The sequence below is a fragment of the Halichoeres trimaculatus genome, unplaced genomic scaffold, assembly GCF_033239565.1.
Source record: "Halichoeres trimaculatus isolate MK-OKI-2021-1 unplaced genomic scaffold, fHalTri1.1 fHalTri1_scaffold_8, whole genome shotgun sequence".
Lineage (NCBI taxonomy): Eukaryota > Metazoa > Chordata > Actinopteri > Labriformes > Labridae > Halichoeres > Halichoeres trimaculatus.
Genome location: NW_027437186.1, coordinates 17,841,263 through 17,867,379, shown reverse-complemented (window position 1 = coordinate 17,867,379; position 26,117 = coordinate 17,841,263). Strand labels below are relative to the sequence as shown.

The following is a 26,117-nucleotide window of genomic DNA, read 5'->3' as shown; positions in this document are numbered from 1 at the left end:
AGTGTCGACACCAGAATTGGAGATTGATTGGTTCCTGGTTACTCAGGTGAACTCTTTATTTGCTGTTTTACATAAAGTTGAGTTTTAACAAACTTACCTTTGAACATCTTGTTTCGACTTAGGTTTGTTACCTGTAATCTCATCCTTGCAGACCCTTAGTCACTCTTCATTCTACGCTGATATGTATCCCTTTGTTAAACTTCTAAGAATCACAGTAACTTGAGTGAATCTCCAAAACACAGTGCAGTATAATTTTATAAAAAGAGCATTTATTTCAAAGGTTTTTTTTCTTTTTTTTCCTTTTTTCGCTTCGGAGATTGAAGCACATAGTAAAGCAACAGTACAATGTTCAGAAAATATAAGTGTGATGCCGTAACATTTTTTTAATCTTATCTTCTTAACATGTTTTTTTGTTGTAATACTGGAATATTCTGCATGTATACTAAAATAAGAACTTTTAAAATTGTACAAATCGGTACCATAAAACTTGACAGAGAATAAAAACGAGGCGTTCTCTCACTGCAACAAACACAGATTGCTAGTTTTTCTCTTGAACAGGGAGAAAAAACGAAGAAACGCCAAATAATGGAAAAGAAAAAACTGAAAAGAAATGAGAGAGGTTGTCTTCACACAGAGCTGATATTTAACCTTTGGCAGCAAATTTCTTACAGCAGTCCAAATATGAAAAAACACAGTTTTATCCAAGTTTAGACAAGCTTAAGAAGTTAAAATCTGAGCTGCCAAGAGTTAAACTTGAACTTCCTCATGTGCAGCTGCAGCCAAAAAATCAATAATCGTCATAATGATAATAATAATAATAAAAAAACAACAATAATAATCATAATAATAATATAATAACATTAAAAAAGAGATTTAACAAGAACCTACACGCTCAAAAAGGATGCTTTGCTGTCAGCATTTCTGGATATGTAACCTTGAAAACACACCATGTTTTATTTTCCAGTGTGCACATTTTATGTCGAGAAAGCAACATGTGTTGATACAACAGATGTTTCTAGCAACATAGCTGGTGTTGAGGAAAAAAACAGAGTGCATTTTCACCGTCTTTCACCTCTCACAGGCACAGCACATCCAGTTTTCAAGGGTGCACGAGGTGCAAGTTGGATCCTATATCACACATCTGCACATTGCTCTGTACATACCTTACATGGAGAATACTTTGCTTTCTGAATATACTTTTCAAGTTACAAAAAGAAACAAAAGGAAACAGAAAACAAAAACAAACAGAGAGAATGCACCGCGTTGCAAGAGTGTCCATTAAGTTTAAGGCGATTTTTGAGCTCACAGGTTTTTTACTCATCGTGATTGATCATCATTGGTGGACTCTGAATAAGGAAGTGATCATTCATTGGTGGACTCTGAATGAGGGAGTGATTGTTGATGGAAGGAATGGAGGGAGGGGCACAGGGGGTGTGGAAAAAGGGCAACTTTTCTTTTTCTCTTCTGAAGTGGAGAATGAAAACAAAGAATCATCCACAGTTTTTCAAAATCAGATCCGTGTTTTGTCCGTTTCTTCTTGGGAGTTAAAAAACAGAATTTGTGTAGCATTTTCACACAAGCACACGCACACACACTCAGTCCTTGTGTGTTTATTAATCTGTGTGTAGCTACTGAAGCTAGCGGTCTCTATCATTACACTTGTTGTGTTTACCCCTGGAGTTGTTGTTTATTTATTATAAGGCCACCATACTGTGAAGATGCTGCAAGCACCTTCAAAGTATCAACAACCCAGAGTCCGTCACGCTGTCTAAACCACAGAACCTGCTGAACTTTGCACACACAACATCAAATCTGAAAAAGCTTTGACTCTTTGACCCTACTGAAACATCTTCATTGGCTTTCTGTCATCACACAGTTGCTGGATCCTCGGCAAACTTTACCTTTCATTCTGCTTCTATCTCTTTCTTTCTCTTTGTCTATGGGTCTTTTAAAACACCACAAAAAGAGCAACTTATGGTAATAAACCCCACTCAGGAACATTTCAAGGGAATAAACTCTCTCGGTAACCATTGAGGAAGCATGTGAATCCAGTCCACAAAGTATATAGAACCTCTAAGAAACTAAACAATTAGCTAGAAGCAAGTCATTTTGATCATACAGCAACACAATTTTCAAACAATTTGCCTTCAAACTGGTGACTCATCAAATCTCCCAGCCCTGCAATGCTCAAGTCTGTAGAAAGAGAGAGGGAAGGAACAAAGTAGGGAAAGAGAATTGGGGAAAAAGCTGGGGGTTCAGTTTTTAGTCCAAGTGATCATTATGTGTTCATCAACAAATCATCTTGGAGGACGAAAGGAGCGCCACAGGAAGGAGAGCTGTTAAAGTCCATTGACAAAGTGGCATGAACTGATCAGGTGCTAGTTGGTAACAATTACGTATCGAGGAGTGTTAACCCTCAGTTAACAAATCCTCATGGAATCAATAAATCTGAAGCCGGGGGCGTCCACTCAATAAGACCACTGTTAAGAGTCCTCACCGTCATCCCCATCGTTTATGGAGCAGTCTTTGGTCCCGTACAAATCTGCCAGCTTCTTAAACCTCGGCCCCCAACTCTGCAGATAGTCATAATCCAAGTCAGACTCTGTTGTGACAGATTCGAGGGAACTCAAAGATCCGGCCAGCGATCCTCTGCCTTCGTATCCATAGATCTGAATCGAGTCATACGGGGGTGCTGTGGGATCGCTGTCAGCCTCTGCAATTCGAGTCTTAATGAAGTCGTCCACATCAACGCTGTTGGCGGCAGGTCGGCCACTCCCGGGTCTTAGTGGGTACTGAAGCTCTGGTTTCATGTCCTTCCTTGGGAGGAAGCCGTTGGCACCATCTGGGTTCTGAACATGAAAGGAATAGAACATATTGCTTTAAAATCAAACAGATAAGACTGTAAAGAGACTTCTCTCAGATGGTTTCAAGTATCCTACAGTAACCAGACACTTGTGACACTCATCTCTTGTTGATCTTTATTAACTCACTGCTTCTATGTTCGTCTTCAGACAGCTTAAAAACAATAGTGGTAATAAAACCTTCCTTGTTTTTTTGTACCTGTAATGTTGCGATGTCGAAGGCCTCTGTATCTTCTTCACCGCCTCCCTCGTCATCATAAGTGATAATATTCTCCCTGATGTCCTCCTCCTCAAACACTATCAATGGCTCCTTCTTCTGGCGCCTCAGTGCCACAAACAACACCACTATTGCTGCCAAAGAGAGACACGAGAGAGACACAAACTTTATTAAAAATTGTTCTGCGTTATATGATTGCATTTTCAACAAAATGGCTTTGAAAAAGGAGAAAAGTGTGTGTGAAATAATTAGTATGCTCTGTGGGGGACAGTGTAATTAGACCTCAGACACATTAATTAATATCATGATTGTATAGTGCTGTACACACACCATTTTAATTGTAGTAGATTATTAACATGCAGTCTTTTGAGAGGTTTTCTCAGTCAGGTAGTGCCACGATATGAGTAAACATCAAGATGTCCAAGCTGTAAGGGCACTTGGCTCTTTGTTGTTTGTGTGTGAGTGTGTTTGTGAGTTAGGGTTTTTTTTTTTTTTTTGAAAATACTTTTTTTTGGAAATGCAAATGTATGGGGGTGCAGTTCAATTTCATGTCCCATCAAGCACAACTTGTCCAAATCTTCATCTCTGTTGTGTTCCCAAACCTAAATAGGCCTTTATTTTTAAATGTAAAAAGCCAACTTTCTTCTTACCCAGTAGAATGACAATACAGGCCAGTATAGCTATCAAGGCCCCAGTGCTGAGACCAGCGGGTAGGACGTAGGGCTCCACATTACAGGAGAGGATGCTGTTTTTGCTGTCACAGGAGCAAACTCTGATTGTCAACGTGTTGGTGCTGCTCATAGCTGGGAATCCGTTGTCATTTATCTCGATTGGAAGGTAGTAAACATCTTGGTTCACACGGCTGAATCCTTTCCGCATCACGTAGATGTTGGCTGTGCTGTCTGTGGAGGGAGAAAAAAAAGATGTTGAAAGAAAGAGAAGATTAAGCTATAGGAAGATAAACAAACTGAATCCAACCCAATTGAAGCCAACGTGCCCTCATATTCTAATGACCATAATTCAAAATAGCATAAAATAAATGCTGTTGTGGGACCAGACAGACAAACAGAAACTACTGTTGTTAATTAAACAAAGCCAATGCAGAAGTTTTATACATTTTTGTTTTTGAAGAGTCTGCTTGGGGCTGGTGGCAAAAATCATAGGGGGCTCAAGAAAAGGCGAAAGGTCCTTTTTTAGGGGGCGTGGCTAATTTGGCTGTTTGCTGCCTGCCTCAACTCCACTTCTTTGTAGGTAAACCCAGCGTAAAGTTAAGTCAGTGTTGTTGAGCTCTGTAGTGGCTCAAACCACAAAGTCTGGCACTTTGATAAATTTGATTTGTTTTTGTTTGCCCCTGAAATTCTTTCAAATCCTTAACATTTTTAACCAAAGTTTTTGAGCAGTGCAAGATAGTTCTTGGCACATATTGCTTGCTTTATCAAGGTGAAGTAAAGAAAAAAAAAAAAAAGAATACAAGATGCTGTACATTAACTTCAACAAGAAGAACAAGAAGAACCAGCCCATCTAGCCAGAGACTTAAAACTTTGGCCACAAAGGATACCAAATAACCCCAACTGTCTCTATTACAGAAGCAACTGTCATCTGTTGCTATCAACCTCCTGCCAACACCGGTACTCCCAGACAGCTGTTCTGTGTGTGTGTGTGTGTTTGTGTGTGTGTGTGTGTGTGTGTGTGTGTGTGTGTGTGTGTGTGTGTGTGTGTGTGTGTGAGGCATCTGAGAATATGCAGACAGATGGAATCAATGACTCCTCATACATCCGTCCATCAATCTATCATCTTTCGTTTTTTCTGTTCTGTGCACTGTCAATGTATCTATGTGTTAACAAGCCAGGTACACAGAAGCATACTGCTGATAAAACACTGCTACCATATGTATTTCAGGAAAACTCTTTATTTGTTATAGTGCCCAACAGATATGTTCAGTCCCATACCTGCTTTGCGGCTGTTTGTGTAAAACTGCTCTCAATGCAATTCCTATTTCTACTAACGTGTTCCTTTTCTCTCACTCTCTGTGTCTCCTGCTCTTGCTCTCAATTTCCTTCTGTTAGTCCCTCTCCCAGTGCTCACAAAACTTAATTCAATCAGTTGGCCCCCAAAGATATATGTACAGACGGACAGAGACCCCACCGCAATTAATGCAGCCCGCAGGACTTGTGTGCACGGTGTGTGTATGTGTGGGAGCAAGTGAGAGAAGGAGAGGGAATCTAAGCACCTGCTGCTTTCTACAAGGTAGTGTAATCCTCCATCTGGTTATGCTTTGATCTAATCTGAGTTAAAGGGGGAAGAGACCAGAAACAATCCGCTACCTGAAAGGGTTGGAAAAAGAAAGAAAGAAAGATGAAAGTAAAGGGAAGTAGAAACAAGAAGGCTTCCTACCTCTGTTGTCTGTTAGGGAGAAGTTCTGGTTGTGAATGACTTCAGGAGCAAGACTGAATGTGAAGTGTTGTCTGTGAGCCATTTCATCTTTGTCCACCGCGCTTACTGTTTCAATGACCTAAATCACAAACAAACAAGAGTCAGGATACACATCAATGTTTAATGCTGTTAGTAAGGGAAAAAAATAATGTTGGTTGAATTGAGTTTATTCAATGCCTAATCCTGAAATGCCTCCAATAACATACATTATTCTTTTCCAAATTATTTTTTTTACAACATGTTGCTGCTCCCTCTAGTTATTAATTAGTGGTGAAGATTAGAGAGGTGAAGAAAGCAGATCAAAGGTTAATTTGGCTTTTGATTATGAATAGTCAGTATAAGCAAAGCGTATAGCATTGCTCCAAGGTAGCAAATTTTATAACTAGTGTTTTTCCATCAAACATTTTATATCTTTGTGAAAAGTGAATGCAGTTAAAAAAAGATCAAAGTTAAAAAAAAAAAAGAAATTTATTCAAAACATCAGTGTTCCCTATCCTCTGGGTTAGACATAGGAATACTAGGGGGCAAACCTTAAGGGCCTGTTTCCATTGACAACATTATTGTGCTGGTTGTGCCTCATTTCTGATTAAAATGAGAGTTTGGCGTTTTCAGCCCCTAAACTCACAATTTGTAGTAGATAAACATTTCAAACAATGTCAAGCTTCTCAGCACCATTTTTTCATCTCCAACCAATCAAATTGAGAAAAGGGCGGGGCTTCTGAGATCAGATTTGTCGACAGCAAAAGCAAAGGTATGTAATTAGTAGTTACTGACTATTTGTTTTTTTTTCTCATCTGGGTAAAGATTTGAGGTCTTTATCAGGTGCTACCACTATGACAACCCAATTCAAAAGTGAACACTTTTATTATGTTGAAAAAAATAAAAACAAACACTTAAATATGTAGGTCTGGATTTCGTCAGTGACCAGTAATGCTAATATAATTGTATTCATGCAGGCATGAAATGATTTTACAGTTTCAAAATACAGTTTTTGTTTATTGTTTATAGCATTTATACTGGAGGATCTAGCACGTGCAACACATTCACACTGAACACACTCCCACAGACGTACCTTTCCTGGAGAAACAGATTCACACATGAAGACCTCTCTGTTTGTTGCAAACTCTGGTGGATTGTCGTTCACATCTTTTACTTTGATGTTAACACGCACTTTGGTGTCCTGGTGATGACCTCCTGTAACAAAAATGTAGTCAACCACCGATGTATTAGTCAAATTATCAGCACTCTGCTGCATACTGAACTGCAGTGACACCGTCATTAAAGACAAAATGTCTTTTGTGTTTCAATCTGTGTCTGGGATTGCTTCTGTCTCTGCATGCTAATCCGTGCTTGGCATTGTTTAAACAAGAAGCTAGCTATGAATATTTTCCAGAAAGATTAGCTGTCAATCAGTCAGCCTCTCAGCCCTTCTCTATTTGTTATTCTGATTGGCTAAAATTACAAACATAAGTTTGAGAGGCATCAATACATCCAGTCAGACAGTGTGCCTCTCTTTCAGTCTGCTCCCACGCTTCTCCACAGAAGTAACAGAAAGTGACAAATGTCAAACTATGCCTGCTGGAGATTATAATGAAGAGAAACAATGTGATGCAGACAGAATGATGAATGAATATCCAAAATAGACACGTTCAACAAGCTCTGTTCATTACGAATAATATCAGAGAGGGAGTGAGTGAGTGAGAGGTGGATTTTTCTATCTACTCATCTTTAAAAAGCACAAAAAGACAACCCTCTATTTCTAAACCATACAGCCTCACATATTTGCAATTCAAGTCAGTACAACTTTTCACTACCCTGTTATTACCAAGCATTTATTTAGCTTCCCAAGGCCTGTTAGCGGTTAGTGTAGCCTGCAACGGTCCTAGCTTTGTGGGCGGCGAGCCTGTTTCCATCTGGCCGTCTGGCGTCTAGCACACCACAGAGAAACCACGCGGCGCTCTGCAAGTTTTGAGCCCCAACCACAGAATACCAGGGTGGGGCCTCTGTGGCTCTCTGTTTGCTGAGTTTTTGAGGCCTAACCCAGGGAGGAAAACTCCAGAAGGCCTGTGGGTCAACTGGCATTTCCCTCTGTCCTCCCCCACTCTCTCTTTTGCTAGCAGGAGTGTTTGTGGTGGAGACATTTAGAGCTAGTTTCACTGAAGTTGCTCCTTCCTAACTGCAGATAAAGTTTTATTGTTTGTGTTAATAACGCAAACAGTTCAATAACACTTATTTGTGTGTCAGCAGCTGTTTGGTCATTGCGCTCCCATTTTCCAAAATGTTCCACTCTCATAACTATTTTTATGTAATATGAAAGAAAACTACCCTTAAAAAATAATCCAGGGTTACTAGTCAACAACTTTAACATCTACCACTGACTAACTCTCCTTTAGGTGTATCCTCCTTTAGGTGTATTTTTCTTCTCCAGATTGGAACAATCATCCATGAAGGGAACAATTTCACCAAACTCTGACCACAAATAAAAACATCCACATAAAATCCCTTCTGACACTGAATATTTAAAAAGTTTACTAAAGTTGAGGCTTTTCTCAATGACATTCACGCTTACTTCGGTCTCGCCCAAAGGGAAGAAAATACATTAAAGTTAGCAGCTTGAATTGAGTAAAAGTTGTACAGAAGATGTCATGGAGAGGATCCAACATTGCAGAAAGACAGGTTGGACTTGGGCTGCCAGCGAATGTACAGCCTGATGGCTTTCTGGGGTTTTTCCATCTGTTTGTTCACATTCAGCTTTGTCTGTCCTCCCTATAGCAGGATGCAGACTGTCTCTCTCAGCAGAACGAATCAGACCCTGATTAGAAGACCGTGAGTGTGAGTCCAAGGCGTATATTAGGGGAAGAGTTGGAGTATCAATGCTCGTGCATTCTTACCTATCTCTGTGGCGGACACGGATATATTATGCCAGGCCTGTGTTTCTCTGTCCAGTGGTCTTGTTGTGATGATCATACCATCTTCTGAGTTTATGCTGAAAAACTGCTCGACATCTGTGTACCGAGGGATCATATACCTGCACAGAGAAGTACCATTCTTTAACAAAGGACTGTAACACATGGGGGAGGTTATTAGAAACTTGCATTGTTATATTTAAGCCTCAGGAGTTTATGGATTTCTTGTGCCTGCTGGTCATATTTCCTTGGCATTTTCTTTCTAGGAATGAATAGATTTTTTTTTGATCTAGCTTATTATCATTAATGTGTTTTACTGTGCTGCTGGAGCGTCCACAGTACAACTTATGTTTTCTACTTACCAAGTCTAGACTTATTAGTCAAGCTCTGTTCAAAGGCTTATTGTTTTTCAGTTGATTGTTATGAAATGTGTCTGGCCATGCTTTTGTAGTCCTGTTTTGCATTCACCAGGAAACTCCTAACAATCTGTAATCTGTGATTTCTGCATAAAATATACAAGTGTAAAGCCAAGCTCCTCTGAGTCATCGTGTTTGTTCAGTGTAGCTGAAGGAACACGGTTTAAAAGTTATTTCTCTGGCGTTGTTCCATCAGAATTTAAAATAGTGTGAAAATTTAAATTCTTCCTCTGCTTCAAGCCTGAATTGCTAAATTGTGTTTGTGTGCAGTGTGTGTGACTCTGTGCCCGCTTTACCTCACAGGGTTGTTGGCAACATCAGTGTCCTTGGCGTGGACCCGTCCCACCAGGGTGCCTTCAGGCGCATTCTCCTCTACCTCAAAGGTGTAACTGGGAGCTACAAACACAGGAGGCTCATCTGCATCCTCCACTGATATCTGCAGACAAACAGCAGAAGTTTTAGAGGGCTTCTGTGTCGACACACTGACTTATGCTGTCTCTGCCAGTTCTGCATCACATGACCTCAAATTTAATTAGATGACAACAAAAACTTGGCGTATGCTTACCTTTATCGTGGCTTCATCCTTGTAAGGTCCCCATGCGAGGAACTGAGGGTCGATATGAGGGTTGGATCCCTCCACCTTCAAAGTGTATGACCTTTTTGTCTCAAAGTCCACAGGCTGAGAGAGAAAGAAAGAAGAAGGAGAGTAGAGAACAAATTAGTTACCTTCGAAGGTTTAACATGCATGAACATCAACTTAACATCTAAAAATAGGTTTATTCCCATTGCAGACCCTTGCTTTGTGAAGCACAGTGTCTCATTTCTGACACCTGCTAGGGGGAGCTGTTGCTACATGAATGGAAACAAGCACTAGAGCACATGCATTGGCAGTGGCAGTCCTACTAATACAACTATTACACAGCAACAACATCAGAAGTTGCCCAAATTTTAGCTTTTATTTGAAAATGGCTTGTAATGCATGATACGACATGACTTGTAGAGTATCTGAGACCCCAGTGAATCATCTGGCTGTTCTATTTGACTGTTTTTGCTGTCAGATAGAAAAGAAAAAAAAAAGTTCACAACTGTTTTTAATGAGCCACGATTGGGTTTGGGAGTTTGGGACAGAACAGGATAAATAAACGGGAGTAGAAATTGCTCCAGGGTCACAAAAGGTGGAGAGGGAATTCAAGTCCCGTACAACAAGAACTACAATCTGTTGACTGTTAGACTCAACCCTCCTCCATTCACTCATTTCTTCCCCAGCTTTTATAATGAATAAAAAAATGAAGGAATAAATGATCTTTTTAAAATACTAGCAGTGGTTCTCAAAACAGCCTGACCCAAGATCAAATTCTCTCATGTTGATGTTGTAGAGCTGAGCTCACTTTCTTAATGTCGGGAGGAAAACGGTTAACTCTTAATGGCCTTGATATTGAATTAAGTGGTTTTGGGCATGCTGTTCAATGCCAACTTCACACATTATCCTGGCAGTAAACTCTCATTCTTCTGTCAAAAAGAAAAAGTTGTAAAGCAGTTACTAAGCGACGAGCACTCTGTCCGGTGTGTAAGTCTTCCTCTTTCTTCTAACTTTCATCTTGTATAAAACAACGCGTACAGTCAACACTTTTTTTGGCACACTTTACATAAAAACTGTAATACCTTGGGGATTCTCCCTGCTATGATTAGGAGGACTTGTGCACTGCCAGCAGCAGATGGCTAAGACGTGCACCCATCCAGTGCTCTGACGTAACCGTAATCACTGTTCTTTTGGGTATCATTACTGTATTTCTAACCCAGATAATATCCCCTCTCCCCTCCATTGCTATTTCTCCAGCTGGTAAAGAGATGTTGAAATGGCAACGTCCCAAGAGCAAGCTTGATCTTTTCATCTGCACGCTGCCCATCGCTTAATGAAATCCCAGAGGGAGGAGAGGAGCTCGTAAGCCATGTGTGAGGGGTTGTAAAAGCAGAGTGAAGCTGTTATACATTCATGAGTTTGACATACAAGGGTTAAATGGTCATAATGATGGATAGACAAGCCCAAAATATTAGGCTTTGAAGCAGCAGATGAACTATTTTGTATTAGGAGTTGTAACACCACTAAGTCTGCATGCATTACCATCTTCAGTAATCTACAATCTGCAGCTTTAAGAAAAAGCACTGCCAGAAGTCATGGACTTGTTATTTCCAGCTCTTCAAGGAAAATATATTGAATAAGTGGCTAATGTGTTGTAAATGCTGCAGCTTGGTTGGGTTTAAAGTAGGGATGCATGGTATTATCGGCACAATATCGGTATCAGCTGATAAAAGCTTAAAAACATGTTTATCGGTATCGGCAGATATGAAAATTTCTGCCGATAGGCACAGCTGATAATGTGCTATTCAGTTAGGATTATTATTATTTTCCATCTGAAAAATAAGCTCCTTAAATAAAATGTAGCACTTCATTTATTTGCTCTGCAGAGCTCTGTGTCTGTCACCAGGTTGTTACAGTAGCTCTAAAATAATCAAATGCAACTTGGTTATGTTTAAAAATACATTGTACATTTAAAGTTCATGTGATCTAAAGAAATTATTTTTCTGTATTTCAATACTGAATGTCTTGAGTTTGAAAACACAATACATTTATTATTTATGGTAAAATCAAATGTTTTTTTGTCTTGTTTTATTTAATTAGAGTAACATATAAATTCAAGTACAGGATAGACTTAGCTTTCTTTACAGTGAGAAAAACAAACAAACTTGTGATTATCGGTATCGGCCAAAAGCGGTTTCGATATATCGACATTTCGGATATCGGCAAAAATCCAATATTGTGCACCCCTAGTTAAAAGCAAAATAGTTGGCATTATTTAAACATAGGGAAGGTATGAATGAATGGAGTAAAATTGTGATCTGATAAAAACAAATATTTTTAAGTTCTCTGCACCTGAGAAACTGTATTTAGAGATGTCATCACATAAGGTGAAGTTGTCAGAGTGTAAGCTATCTGTATTGACAGACATAGGAGCTAAACTGGAGTGTCAGTTCTTCATTTGCTGTAACTTTTGTTTCTTTTTAACCTTTTCAAGGTCATTAATTAATGAAGGAGCACAAGAGCTCAAACATCTGCCTTTCCTAACGATGCATGCAAGTGTAACAGTGTATTAATGAAGGGTCGGACTGAAGCTCCAGCACCCATAGAGGGCCACCTTTACACTAAATTTAATGTCCACAGTTACTTGTTGCAGTGACAGCCATGATTTATGTCCAACTCTGTGACTTTCTCCCATTTTTTGCCCTTTAAATGTAAATATAGATCCTTCCACCTGATCAGCACCCAGTCTGTTTTTAAAGGGCTGATAATGCAACAGGCTGCAACATTGAAGAGCAATGTGAGAATTTGCTATAATCGCCTGCTTTTGTCGTAAGCGATCAAACATGGCGTCCATTCCCCATCATCTTCTGGCACCACCTCTGAGAGCAGCTTGCTGTAGCTCTTTAATCCATCAGATTCAGAACCGTTTTCATGTGATGCCAAATGACTCAGTTCTGGAGGGACGTTTTCCTCTCAATGGATTGTTCAACGCTCATTCAGCCGGAGCGGCATCCTGAGTCTGCCGGTGTCTAACGTGTTGATGACAGGTACAATGCTAATAGGATAGATGTGACCCAGTTATTTCATTTTCCCGTTTCTCGTCACGCTTCCTCTACCTCTGTCTCCTTTGCCCCCTCCTCTCTCTCTCTGATGCTCTATAGATCCTCTCACTCTTCATTCTCTGCCTCTTTGTGTAATCATGGTGTGATAATAATATTCACAATGATGCCTCCCCCTCCACTCCGTCTCTCTCCAACACACATACACATGCACACACTCCTTAATATTCCGTGGACTGCTTTCGTCAGGACACAGTTGAAAGAGAATAGCTGATTAAAGCCCATCCCCGTGAGTGTGTGTGTGTGTGAGTGTGTGTGAGTGTTTGTGAGAGGGGGAGTCAGAGAATAGAGATTAGTGAAGGGTACTCTCGATACCCATTTGAAAGTGTGTTTGAGGTGTGCTGCTACATGTGTGTGTCAGTGTCTATGATAAGACTTTAAATTTGCCTGGCACTGCCTTCGGGGGGCAAAAGGTGTTGATTTCCCCAGAGACACATCAAGACACAATAATTACACACACACACACACACACACACACACACACACATACACACCCACACACACACACACACACACACACACACACACACATACTAATACATTTGCAAACACAAGTCAGAGTCAAAACACAAGTGCCGTTGCAAGGTATCTCTGATGTACGCCCTCTCACACTCACGCACACACACATATCCACACCAAATCAGCATCAGGTGATTTAGCTGTCTTTTTTTTAGACTCAGGGATTCACAGGGGGTGGAGGTGTGTATAAAACTCATGGATGCTTTTCCAGGGCTGTTATGTACAGACACGCACATACACACACATACGCCCTACAGTTTTCTCTCAATTTAAAACTTTTGCTTTTCTATGATACTGACATACTTACACATGATTAAACTTCTTATCGCGACACAATGTTTAAAAAAGGGTTTTGGTATTCATAAACCAAAGGGTGACATGGATACAAAGAGTTGGATTATTTTGAGTTTGATGTAAAAGTCCCGATGTCGGGTCAGAATTTATGTCATAGCCGTCCAAACTTAGGGTTAAAGTAGCAATCTCTGCAGTAGCTTTCATGAACAGCATCATGTCACAGTTTGTGCTTTTTCCATCATCTGAGTGTTGAGTTTATTTCCTTACATGTGAGCCTAAGATCAAAGTGGAGGTGTCCTAAGTCAAGCTGAAACACGAGAAAAAAAGCATAACCTCTGTTGCGTGATCAACTCTGTCAAAAAGAAAACTCTTCTGAACTCTAAAATGATGACCCAACATTTATGTTGATTTTCCAAAAAGTACCAATAAGTAAGGGCTTATTTTAGAGGTCAGTACCAAACAGCTATTTTCATAGTTACACAGACACAGACACAGAAGTGTGTGTTTCTCAGCATAATTGAAACCAAGTATAGCCAACTAAAAATTCTTTTGATTCAACTTTGATAGATAATGTATTATAATGGCTTTAAGTGCTGTTTATCAGAGACAGAAGTGTGTTTAACTGGTTACTTTTCTGAATTTGAACTTTATCTTGCGGTGTTCCTCAAGGCCCTATGTTAGGTCCTGTTTTGGTTTTAAAATTCACCCTTCATAATGAAACTGTCATGCACTTCTGTTCCTAATGACACAGTGCTTCCTTGTTCAGCGTACACTGTTTATCTTGCTATTACTGCTGTCAGTCAATTAAAAAATAAAATACTTTTAATTAATTAATCTGATTAATCACATTTTAATCTCATATCTGCCTAAGGTCCCAAATAAATAATATGAATTATAGGACATTACAAAATTGTAGTGCATGACTAATCAAATTATTACACAAAGATGAGATTTGTTTATCCACATTTTTTTTCAACTGGCCAATATTAAAATGTCTGCGTTTGCTGCCATTGACATCTATGGATGTCAATGGCAGCAACAGTTTACTGCTTCCAAAGTAGTAAACTATGTTTTTCATTAGGGGGAGGCGGGGTATGGGGAGCTTGCTAATCAAAATCATGCTTGTAACATACTGTGGATGAGAGCAGTGCGCTCTTAGGATGAGAGATCAGCATGGATATGAGGAGAAGATGTGAGATGACAGAGACATAGTGAGACGCTGCTAGTCAGAAAAGGTTAGGCAGCTCAAGCACCAACTGAAGATGTGTCGCAGTAGTTCAGAAAGAAAGAGTGGCGTGATCGTGAGAAACGACAACGGGGATCATGGAGAGACTCAAAGGATGGAGCACCCAAAATGAATGCAAACCAAAAAAGTACGTTTTGTCTGTTTTTTGGATCAAAAACAGGAAGAGAGAGATAAAATAAGACTGTCCACTCTTTTAGGTAGTTTTGGTGTTTGCATAGTCATAGAAAACAATATTATTTGGGTCTTGAATGATTGTTCAAGATACTCTGAAAATGACTAGCAGCCAATGAGATCATCTTGAGCTGATTTTTATAACGTGTAAATTTGTGGTGTAATTAATTAATCTAATTAACATATTAAAGTGGCAGCCCTACTTGCTATCTTACTTTTACACCATTCTATTAACAGTCTGTTTACAATGCTAAATAAGCCAGGCCTTTTAATGCTGGCAAAACAAAAAAATGCTGTTCTTGAAAAGCAAAGGAAAGGTTAAAAAAGGGTTGAGAAAGCAGTTGTTATAAAAGTCTTGGACTATGATGATGCTGTTCACACACACACACACACACACACACACACACACACACACACACACACACACACACACACACACACACACACACACACACACACACACACACACGCACATTCAACAATTTTTTTGTTTGATTTCTTGTTTCCAATTTTAGTTTGATTTTAATTAACTGGAAATTCCATTGTTTTGGCTTAGTTTAATTACATTTTGGAAAAAGGCTTTGTATTAGTTCTATTTCGATTAGTTGTGGTGTTGGTTTCAGTGTTTTGTGAATTTGTTTTTCAGTCATCAGTAGATCCAGAAGAAGATGAAAACATACTAAAACATTGTACAGTATTTTTAAAACATGCATAGAAAAGATAAATGACCACAACCAAGACAAGCCACAAAGTTGGAGGGGTAGGTTTTACCCAGCAAACACAAGCACACACATACACATGCACAAGTGTTTGTCCCCATGAGGGCATCAGCTGCTCTCATTACTGAGCTACAATATTTTTCTCATCAGTATTTTTAGTCAGATGCTTCTAATGAGATCTCCTGCTTTGAAAACCACACATTTTAACAGCCCCCATGTGTTTTTATTTTCACATGTAATCTAGAAGAGGCAATCAGTGTGTTATGTCTTTTTAAATTCAGTCAAATCTACAAATTCCCACCTGAGCCAGCAAAGCTGTACTGTAGTTGTTTTTACTGTTGGCTAATGTCTGATCTGTGGGTTAACTGCCTTGCTCCTGGGCACAGAAGTGGATAGAGGAGAGAAGAGGAGGGGGGGCCTTGCTCATTATGATCATTCACTCTTCTCCCTGCTCGGCCCTGGTGGCTCCAGTGGGAAGAGAAAGCCTCAAACCGTTGCAGTCTTAATACCATGCTGTAACATGGTGCTCTGAAGGAAATCGCTCATGCAGGCGGTTGTGAGAAAAAGCATGAAACAGAGTTGTATCGATTGGTTCAGACAGAGAGTTTCCCACAGCATCAGTAAAAACAAGCTGTGGGTTAGGGCTGGCTGCTCTTTTGAGCAACGTCATCACTGTCTGACCAGGAAACGCCATCATGCTGTAAGTACACACTCTGATTATGACACGTAGCAGTACCAAGCTTTTTACCATGAAGAGGTATAGAGAGTGCATTTGTGTGATCCAGCTGGAATTCATCAAAACCTAATACTGTTGGATTGTCTTCATCATTTACATAGTAAATACAACTTTTGGAGACTATATTTGGTATACATTTAATTTTCATACCCATCACATGTTGGTATCTTGCCTGTAAATGATTTCTTTTTTACTCTTTCGTTAAGCTCAGAGATAGGGAGGTCAGATGCCCTGAGAGGAGAAAGCAGGCTACCACGGCTCACTGAAAGATTCAGCTCAGAATCATGACCTGCAGACAAACATATAGTGCAACAATGTGTGTGTGTGTGTGTGTGTGTGTGTGTGCGCGTGCGTGTGCATTAGAGAGACAGAAAAGAGTGAGGGATGGAGAAAAGAGTGAGAAAAAGTAATTGTGTGTGCTGAGCTGGATCACTGACAGCTATAGTTATAGTGTGTGTGTGCGTTTGTGTGTGTGGGTTACAGTCACAGTGCAGAAGATGAGCTCTCTGGCCCAGGGAAGCATGAAAGTTAATGCACTCTGTCTCTTTCTCACACACACACACATCCACACACATCCACAGCAGTCAGTGTTCATATGAGACCAAGTAAAAAAACAGTGGAGGGAACACAGCAGAACCTTCCCTTTGCCTCCACCTCTGTCACTCGATACTTTTCTTGCTTTTTTCAGTTCCCCTTTTTGTCCTTTCTTTCAGCACAATAAACAGACAGGGTGAGTGAAATGTGGGATGGCTGGGACTTGTAATAAACCATGGCTGTCTGAAGGGAAAGTACAGTCTCTGCTCCATTTCTGGGCTGGTAAATTAAGGGGGGGAAAAGTTGATGATGCACTAGTTTCAGTGAGACCAGCCTGTCCTGGAAGCTCAGCCCTATCATGACTGTTTAAAATTGCCATAAATGGTATGGATTGGGATTGGACGAATGGTAACAGAGAACATCTGCATTGTTTCTATTGAGCTGTTTTCACCATATGTGTATATGACTCCACAATAAATGGTTGGATTGCTTTGCAAAACAATACGAGACATGATCATGATAATTTCTGACAGATGTTAAAGTATGATCCAGATCCTGCCAATATTCTGGATACTAAGATCTGGAATATGAAATATGTACTGGGACATCATAATTTTCAACACTGTCAAGTAACAAATTATCGTACAAACCTGCAGCTAACACCAAATTGTAGCAGACAGTCTGCTGAAAGGGAGTATAACATTAAAGTAGGACTAAAGTGTTGGTGACAATCACAATATGCTTGGCAGAGGGTTCCGCTTTCAAGTGCTTTTCTAGTTTACCCAGCCCATGACCAAACTGCTGCTTCACTCTCGTCACTTTTACAAAAATGTCTTTGGGAGTCAGGTTGGTTCACTCAAACTCCTCCCAAATTTGTTTGGGATACATTTGACCACATTTCTTTTTTTGAAAACACAAAACAGGCAGCCCATGTAATCAAGCTCAGCCCACAGTGCATCATCAGATCCCAGGGCCAGCCAGTACCAGCTGACACAGCAGCTGACACACTTCTACACATCAGCCTGCCTTTTCTTGCTGTTTCCTTTTTTCCAAATGGCTCTGCTACCCACCTCCACCCCAGCTCTTTCTCTTTATGCTGTCTCTTAAGTGCTATATGTATTGTTTTCTGCACTGGGCTCTTTGCTGCTGCTCTCCCTACCTTACCTTTTCATGGATGTACATTAAACAGAGGTGCTCCCCCACATACTCACAAGGTAGAGCAGTGTCAAACCAAGCGGCAACCTCCGGTCTAAGAATCTGAGACAATGCGGAAGTGCTAAAACCTGCTGTTTCTCGAGTGTTTGCTTGAGGCTGGCTCCGGAAGTAGCGGAAGTCACATACACACCAAGCCAAAAAAAGCCATTTCCAAAGCAGAAATTAACCTATTTACAGCCTGGTTCAAAAAACTTCTCCTGGCTGAGTCGCTAATTTGACTACCGGCACACTCTACAGGGGGGTAATTTTTTTTTGTAACTCGGCCGTTCAGCTCCCCCAATGAGAGGCACAGCTGAGGGTCACGTGACCAACAGGCGCCCTGTATGTGAAGCCCTTGCCACTACCAATATGGCCGCTATAGCCGATGTGCTTCATTTTCCGTTTCAGAAACAGATGGGTGACGTCGGCGAGACTACATCCATGTTTTAAACAGTCTATGTGCTGAACCTGTTGTCACTGCTGTTCTGCAACAGGGACCTTGCTGCTGCTCCACCTGCCTCACCTTTTCAGGTTTGCACAGGAAATGTCAAGGAGGTGTGCTCTCCCTGAAAAGCTTTGCAGTCCAGATTCTTAACTGGAAGAGCAGTGTTAAATACTGTCACTGACGTCTTCTCTGTTCTACAACAGGGTCTTTGCTGCTGCTCTCCCTGCCCTGGCTTTTAATGCATGCACAAGAAATGATAGGAATGTGTGCTCTCGGTCTTTGGCATTCTGCTTATCATGTAGAAGAGTAAGGCGCTCTCGGAACAGAGCCAAACGGCCAGACATTGTCATTTCCAGATCCAGTCTGAGGTTAAATTTGTAAATCAAAGATACAGATGAATGAAAATAAAGTGTGTCCGTTGTCAACTTTTGTTTTGATGACTTCAAGATATTGAAAACTAGATAATGGCTCTGATTCCCTTCACTTATTCAAAGCGGTTGGCCTACGATACCTTAGGTTGGCCCAACAATTGGTGCAGGAGTTCAAGGCAGACAAGAAGGACAAAACTTGGGTGAGAAGCCTGAGTTCGAGCTTACCCCTGCTAGGTTAAGCTGCAAGCTTGAACCCCTCCCCATTCTCCATTTTCATAACAGAGGAGAGGATGGCAAGAGAAAGAAAAATGTGAGAAATCAGGATGCACCTGTAGTACTGTGCCTCTGTTCCTTACCTTCTTCAGTTTGATAACCGCCTCTCTGGTCTCAGAGTCAGTGCTCAGTTCAAACATGTTTATTCCATCTCCGTCAACCAAGCGGTAGTTCACCAGTCCGTTGTCCCCGAGGTCCAGGTCTTTGGCCTTCAGGCGGCCCACCTCCTCGCCTGGCACTTTATCCTCTGATACAGACATTGGGTACACACCTGGGAGAGAAAAATGAAAAGAGAGAATTCACTTGACTGGCTGGTGATTTTTAGAGTCGGCTTGTAGTCACGGTTTGCTTTTGTATTCAACACTCTTTAGAGTCTTTGGAGACCTCCTGGCTGTCTGCCACTGTGTTTACTATCTGAGGCAGGGTCAGTTTTGGAGGGCAGAGGGGGGATTAACACCAACTATACCATCTGTTTCATATAGCCCAAAGGATATTAATATCCCCTATAGTGTCAGGTAAATGTGTGTGTGTGTGTGTGTGTGAGGAGCAGACACCTGGCTTGCAGAATGAGAGCAGTAGGACCATATGTCTACCCTCTCCACTTTTTTTTTATTTTACCTCCCTCTCTTACTCTTTCCACCTATCACCTCTCTCCTCTCTCGTCTGTCACTTCTTATTTCATCTTTGAATCCTCTTACTCTCTTTCCCTCCTTGATTTCTCCTCCCCTATCTTTCCCCTTCTCTTATCTCTCCTTCACCAATCTCTCCTCCTTTCCTTGCTTCCTCATACCTCCACAGCCCAGCTCAGAGTGGACTCATCATTTTACGGCTAGTACATTTTTAGCATGCTTATCCTGCTCACCCAGGTGTAGCAGTGCTGTGAATCATGAAATACATTTGGTCATGTGACTTTAGAGGAAATGTGAGTGGAAGAGGAGTCAGTCTGTCCAGCCCCCTGCCTTTTCCCATCACATCCTCTCCACCCTCTTTTTTTTTTTTTTCAATTTTTAAACTTCTAGGAGTACTGTTTAACTTTCTTTTGGTAACATCCTCCCCTTTCTCCTCCACTCATCATTCTTTCACACAATCCTTTCAAATGTCTCCATTCATGCTCACCTTTCCTCCCCATCACCGCCCCGTTTCTCTCAACCCCCTCTCCTCCTCTTCTCTCTCTCATCTGTCTGCCTATTCAAGCTAAAAAGCTCATTTTAGTCTGCCCTCCCTTTGCCCTTTTCCTCCCTCTCTCCTCCTGTCGTTCCGATTGCTCCCCCCTCCTTTCCTCTAAGTAGCTTAACTTCAATGGCTTCTGGCAGCTGAGTTTAACATTGTATGACAGAACACACGGGCAGTCTGGCATACCTGGCTGTGAGCTAAAATGAAGAGCAGCACATACAGGAAGTGTGCGTCAACATTGAAAGACCACAAAGCAGACAGATCTAATGTGTTTACTTTAATCTGCCATTCTCTCTTGTAAAACCTTCTACTTTCTACTCCACAAGGTAGTTTAATGCTGTGAAAAAGTTGTTAGTTGCTTTCATTACTCCCACATAAACGACAGTGCTGCTTCTATCCACACAGATGTCCAGTCTCAATGGCGCAGCTCATAAAAGCAGCATGTTTACATATAAACACCAATAAAGGAGCTCATAAATGTAGCTTATGAAGTGACCACAATATCCTCCATCAGTACATCCACTGAGATTACGGAAATTACACTGGAGTGCCTTTTGTGACTGCATAATTTATTACAACTCATCATGGTGAGTTTGATGTGTAATCATGTTGATAACACTGTAAACACTTTTATATTGAATGTGGTACAAAGAAAAAAAAAAGTTATTAAATCAAGGCAGGAGGAGTCATTAACACTTGATGGGTCAAATCTGTGATGGTGTAATGATATGACACTGTTTTTAAGATGATTCTTTTATCTCCAGAGCTTTTTATTAATTACCATTTATGAATTGTATAAACAATAACCACTGTGTGATGGCAGAGAAGCTGCTCAATTGAGATTCTGATTGTTATATCTGCCAAAGTGTTTATGGGAATTGTATACTTGAATTATACATACACAAGTACTCTTATGTATGTAAAATGACTTTAATGTATCTAGAATGTGTGTGTATAGTGTACATATCTGTAAATTTGTGCATTTGTATACATAATTTGCATATTTAAATATTTATATAGTTTTAGGATATATATTATATATATTTGCAGCTGTATACAAGGGTAGAGCATTGAATATAATAAGTGTATGTATTAGATTTATGACTAATGAATTTATGTAATTATAGTGGCTGATTTTTATCTGTACAGTATTAAGATATAATGACAACAAGTAAATACAATTGTTATTGTTCATTGCAAGTTATAAGAATTGTTAATGGAGATATATTATATTATATTATATTATATTATATTATATTATATTATACTATGTTATAATAGAATAACTTAAAAAAATAAATATTAAAATGGTATTTTTTTTAAAGGTTAGCTGAATGAATTTTATTCAAATTACAATTGAGAAGGAGTAAAAACTTTGTTTTTTCTGTTCCTTCTTTAATGTAAACTTTTTGGAAATGTAGAAGTTAAATCTGTGATTTCACAGTTTGTTGTTTATTTTTTGGATTGTTTGCAAAATTGCAAAGTGTTCTATGTTTCAACTTTATGTTTGTAGATTTTTTTTTGTATATTTTCTATTCTTTTATATTTTCGAATATCCATTAAATATTATTAAACTTATCTATTCATTAAATCAATGATTATATAAATGTTTTTAAAATGTTTTTTTAATTCATGCATAAAGACTGAATTTATCTCTGGTGCATGCTGTTTAGCTGTGTTATGTGGGCTCAAAGGTTTTGTTTGTGTTAAACACCTCCCCATGATTTATGAGTCGAATTACACACAATTTGTGTAGTGCATTAATTTCTTATTTTAGCATAAGCCAAAACAATAAGCTAGTCATCTAAGTTTGAAGTAACAGATTAGCTTTGAGGAGTGTTTATTTTGGTGTCCCCTGTGTACAAACTGTTATTTTATGATGCTTTTCCAGCTTTGTCCTTGGTTTTTCCTGACAGAAAGTCTCATTGTGCTTATCATAAGAGCTAAATGTAGGATCATTGGGCATACAGCTAAAAATGTGTTCCTCACGTGTCTGACCAGTTTCTAAAGAGATGCCCAAATCACATACTTTTTTTTTTCTTTTTTTTCTGTCAATACAAGCCTTTAATTGGAGAGGACAGGGCAGTGGCTAAAGCAGGAAACAGGTTCCAAGTGAAGCATGACGTGCAAGAAAAAGGATAGCTTCATGGGGATTGATTTGTAAACCTGCAAGGCCATACTGGCGCCCCACAGCTCTGGTCTTAACATGTTTTAATAAAAACTTGATTGTTTCAACAACTGATCACTGCAGTGACGAGAGCTGTTAAAGACTTTCCATTTTACAATCTGGGACTGAAATAGTGCAGAATGACATACCCAGCAACCTTTTAATTAGTAGTACTAGGAGGTTCACACATTTGACAGACGATGTCACCTTCTCTCTCTGATCACCTGCAGAGCATGTGTCAGACGCTGCAGGTTGTCGGACACAGGCCGCAGAGAGAGCGACGAGGGATCATCTGGTTCATTGCTTGCAGATGGTGTCAAATTAAAAAAAAAGAAAAGAAAAAAAGAGGGAGAATGGATCTTGCACTTAAACCTGCACTTTAAAAAACTGTTCGTAACCAATTAAAAACTCCTCATGTGGGCAATTAAAATGAAGCTCAGTTTTTTAAAATCTTTCTGGCTTTACAGATGTGTTGGTTCTCCCTCTGATTCTGACAGCTTTTCATCTGACCTGTTCCTGGTCAGGCAAATCACCACTTTAATCTGATGTGGAGTTTAATACAATGACTGAAATATCTGTGTTTTGAATTTCAAAAGGGGGCCCACGGAGTTTACTGGCTATGAAACAGTATACTGCTTTGTCAAATGTTCTGACATTTTGATTGGTTCTGTTTCTACTGAGCTGTCTTTATAGACATTTCTGCTCCATGCCTATTTGATATGACTGCTTTAACAAGTTAAATGCAATAACAGACGACTTAAGATTTTCACATATTCTTAATCTCTGATTGATGAAATGCTGGCAGCCATTCATTTCTCCTTGTTTGCTTCTGTTTTTTTATGAGAAATGTCTTTAGATTGAAATAAAACTGACTGTTACCTTTACTGCTTGTTGGTGAACTACATGTTCCACCTGTTTTTGATATTTGTGCCTAAACCTAGAGGAGAAACTTCAAATCAAAGTGTGAAGATGGATTTTTGATTCCTGCCGTGATGGCTGATAAATCTTTGGAATGGTAATGCATCTTCTCAAGTCATGTCAGGTTATTTTTTTGATTGAGTTTCCGGTTATTTTTAGGGTGATGAGAATAGACATATTTGAAAGATACTGAACCATGCTAATACATGAACCTGGATATTGCCTGCCACGACTTCAGCTGTCTTTTATTATCTGCTTTGATATGTGTTGCTCATGATAAAGTAGGGATGAGAGAAAGAGAGGAAAATCAGCTGCGAGGTACTTCCTGCTTCCATACAGTACTGTACTGTATTAACAAACCCTCTCTGCCATGTCAGTCTACATAGGCCAGGGTGTTAAAGAAAACTCTGTTTTTAATAGCGCTGGTTTTAGTGCTCCTCCTGTGGGTCTATGATGCGGTTGAATTTTCCACAGAAGCAGACAAAAGTTGCTTGATATTAAGAGGGGAGAATGGCATAGACAGTAAAGTCAGGGAGAAACACACAAGGATGGAGAGATCAGGTCCAAGAGTGAAAGAAAAAGAAACAACAGCATGAATGAAAAATGAAAAGCAGCTGGAAGATATGAGAGGGACTCACACTGTGCTTCATCTTATTCTGCCTGTTTTAATCATTTTATTGTGTTACCTCTATCTCTCACTCCGTAACTGTTTTTTTTTTTGTCTCATTTCTGCCTCTTGCTTTTCTTTTTCTGCCGTGCTTATCTTATTTCTAATTTTTCCCCCCTGTCTCTTTTTCTTTGTGCCCTCTCTCACTCGGCCCAACTACTAAATAAGTAATCACTGTCCTCATTCACACCATCTGGGAGGCTTTTCTTGCAGGTGTTAGCACTGCCTCTCTGTTTTTTCCCTCTTTTTATAACAAGGGTACCCACCTAGCACAGCATATTGCTTTTCATTGGGCTGTCATGTATCACAGATGTAAACTGCCAGGAATTTCACGACTGAAATTTGGAAGGGATTCTTGGAGGTGATAATGGATGATAATATTTGGTCATAAAACCTGTGTTTGTCCTTGTTATCTGAGGTTAGAAATGTTTCGTGTCATCCACTTCTCATATGGAAACAGGGAACAGTTGGGTGGCCCGTGGTTAGATTATAAACATCCTTTTTGATGACCTATAACAGCATATGTTCCACACGTTATTACACAGGTGTTCAGCAATTAACGAGATGCAATAAAGGTCCAGATAATTTGATATTTTCCCAATGATTTCAGTCTGATTGGTAAGAAAAGCCTGAGTCTTTCAAGTTAAACGTTTAATGGCTTCAGTCAGGGAAGGCCAACTAGTAAGAGACCAAGAGCCACAAAAATTACCGTAGTACTACAAAGAGCCACATAACACAAGTGGTCTTACAAATACACTTCCTCTCACACATAAACAAAATTAAAAAGGATAAAAGCAATACATTTCCAATTTTCAAAGTGAGATTTATTGTATTTGCAACTTTGTTAAAGTTCTTGTCAAAGACAAATTCTGTTTTTACTGCCGAAGAGACAAAGATCTATCTATCTATCTATCTATCTATCTATCTATCTATCTATCTATCTATCTATCTATCTATCTATCTATCTATCTATCTAGATAGCTATGAGCACACAGAGCAATGAGAGGATCACATGTTGAGAAGAGAAACTGAAACTTAAGTGTCAATCTCATCACCCAAGTACTGATCAATACTGATCCCAACGTTGGCCTCAATATATCAATATTTTAGATTGATCAGAACACCACTACTAATAACCACATATATTAGGGGCGTACTGATGACAACACGTCTTTAAAAAGCCTGATCTGCCTATACCAATTTTGGCTGATACCGATTTTTATTTTGTATTTTTTTTTATAACTGACAACTTATACCTTCCATATTCCAATCTTATGTTATTGAAAATCATTGAACAATACATGTGAAACAATAAAATATATATGTTATAACTTAAAAAAACAATAAAGTGTCCTGAGTTTTAGGTCTCAGAGCAAACAAAAGCAACAATGGCTGGCTGTCAGACCTTCCCAGAGGTATATAAGATCAGTGTCATATGTAAGGAAGGGGTGTTAATTTTTGACCTTCACTTATTTTTAGTCAAAATATACAGTTTTAAGACACTTTTCAAACCTTTGTTATTTACAACTACAAAGTGGACTACATCCAAAATATTTTGCTCTTATCTTACCAAAGCTGACCCCCAGGACTATCATCATCCACTCACTGCACATGACCTAACTGAAACGGACGGCATACTGCAAAGTTATTCATTGAAGACTGGGATTGAGGGCTTCAATGTGCTAAGCATGCTGGGATACGTAACAGATTTACTGTGCCTTTTTTTTTCTTCTAAAGTTGTGTTTTTAGGCTTTTAAGCCTTCCATGGGATACGAAAGAGGACAGTTGATGGAGCAGGAAACAGGATGAGGGTGGGTAGGGAAAGAGGCCACAGGCTCGACTCAAACCCAGGCCAGCCGCACCTCATGGAGTGCAACCTAAACCACTAGACCATCTGCGCTCCATGGTGCTATCTTTTAATATATTCTCCCCCTCTTTACTACTACTACTATACTGGTAGCTAGCAGGTGAAAACTTGTAGCATGAGAAGATTCTGCATAGTACCAAAGAAAGTGCACATTTTTGACTTCTCGATGCAAGAATGCATCTTGTGGCCAACTAAATATGACTTTGAGTCCAGTTTTTTTCTGAACCCCAGTCTGCATATTAAAAAATGTTTTTGTTTTTTGTAGAGGATTACTCTACATGTACTACTCTT

The 26,117-nt window shown here is 39.6% G+C and overlaps 1 protein-coding gene across 1 annotated transcript in view; it reads right to left on the bottom strand.

The window, feature by feature from the left end:
- Positions 1–249: 249 nt before the first annotated feature.
- The window catches only part of cdh11 (cadherin 11, type 2, OB-cadherin (osteoblast)), a 107,651-nt gene continuing 81,783 nt past the window's right edge, over positions 250–26,117 (bottom strand). The window contains exons 8-16 of the mRNA XM_074675494.1: positions 19,118–19,305; positions 9,399–9,512; positions 9,130–9,269; positions 8,403–8,539; positions 6,584–6,705; positions 5,473–5,590; positions 3,729–3,980; positions 3,061–3,212; positions 250–2,849 (exon numbers count right to left, since the gene is read on the bottom strand). Coding sequence (XP_074531595.1) covers positions 2,484–2,849; positions 3,061–3,212; positions 3,729–3,980; positions 5,473–5,590; positions 6,584–6,705; positions 8,403–8,539; positions 9,130–9,269; positions 9,399–9,512; positions 19,118–19,305 — 1,589 coding nt within the window. The 3' untranslated portion in view covers positions 250–2,483. The remainder of the gene's footprint in view (positions 2,850–3,060; positions 3,213–3,728; positions 3,981–5,472; positions 5,591–6,583; positions 6,706–8,402; positions 8,540–9,129; positions 9,270–9,398; positions 9,513–19,117; positions 19,306–26,117) is intronic.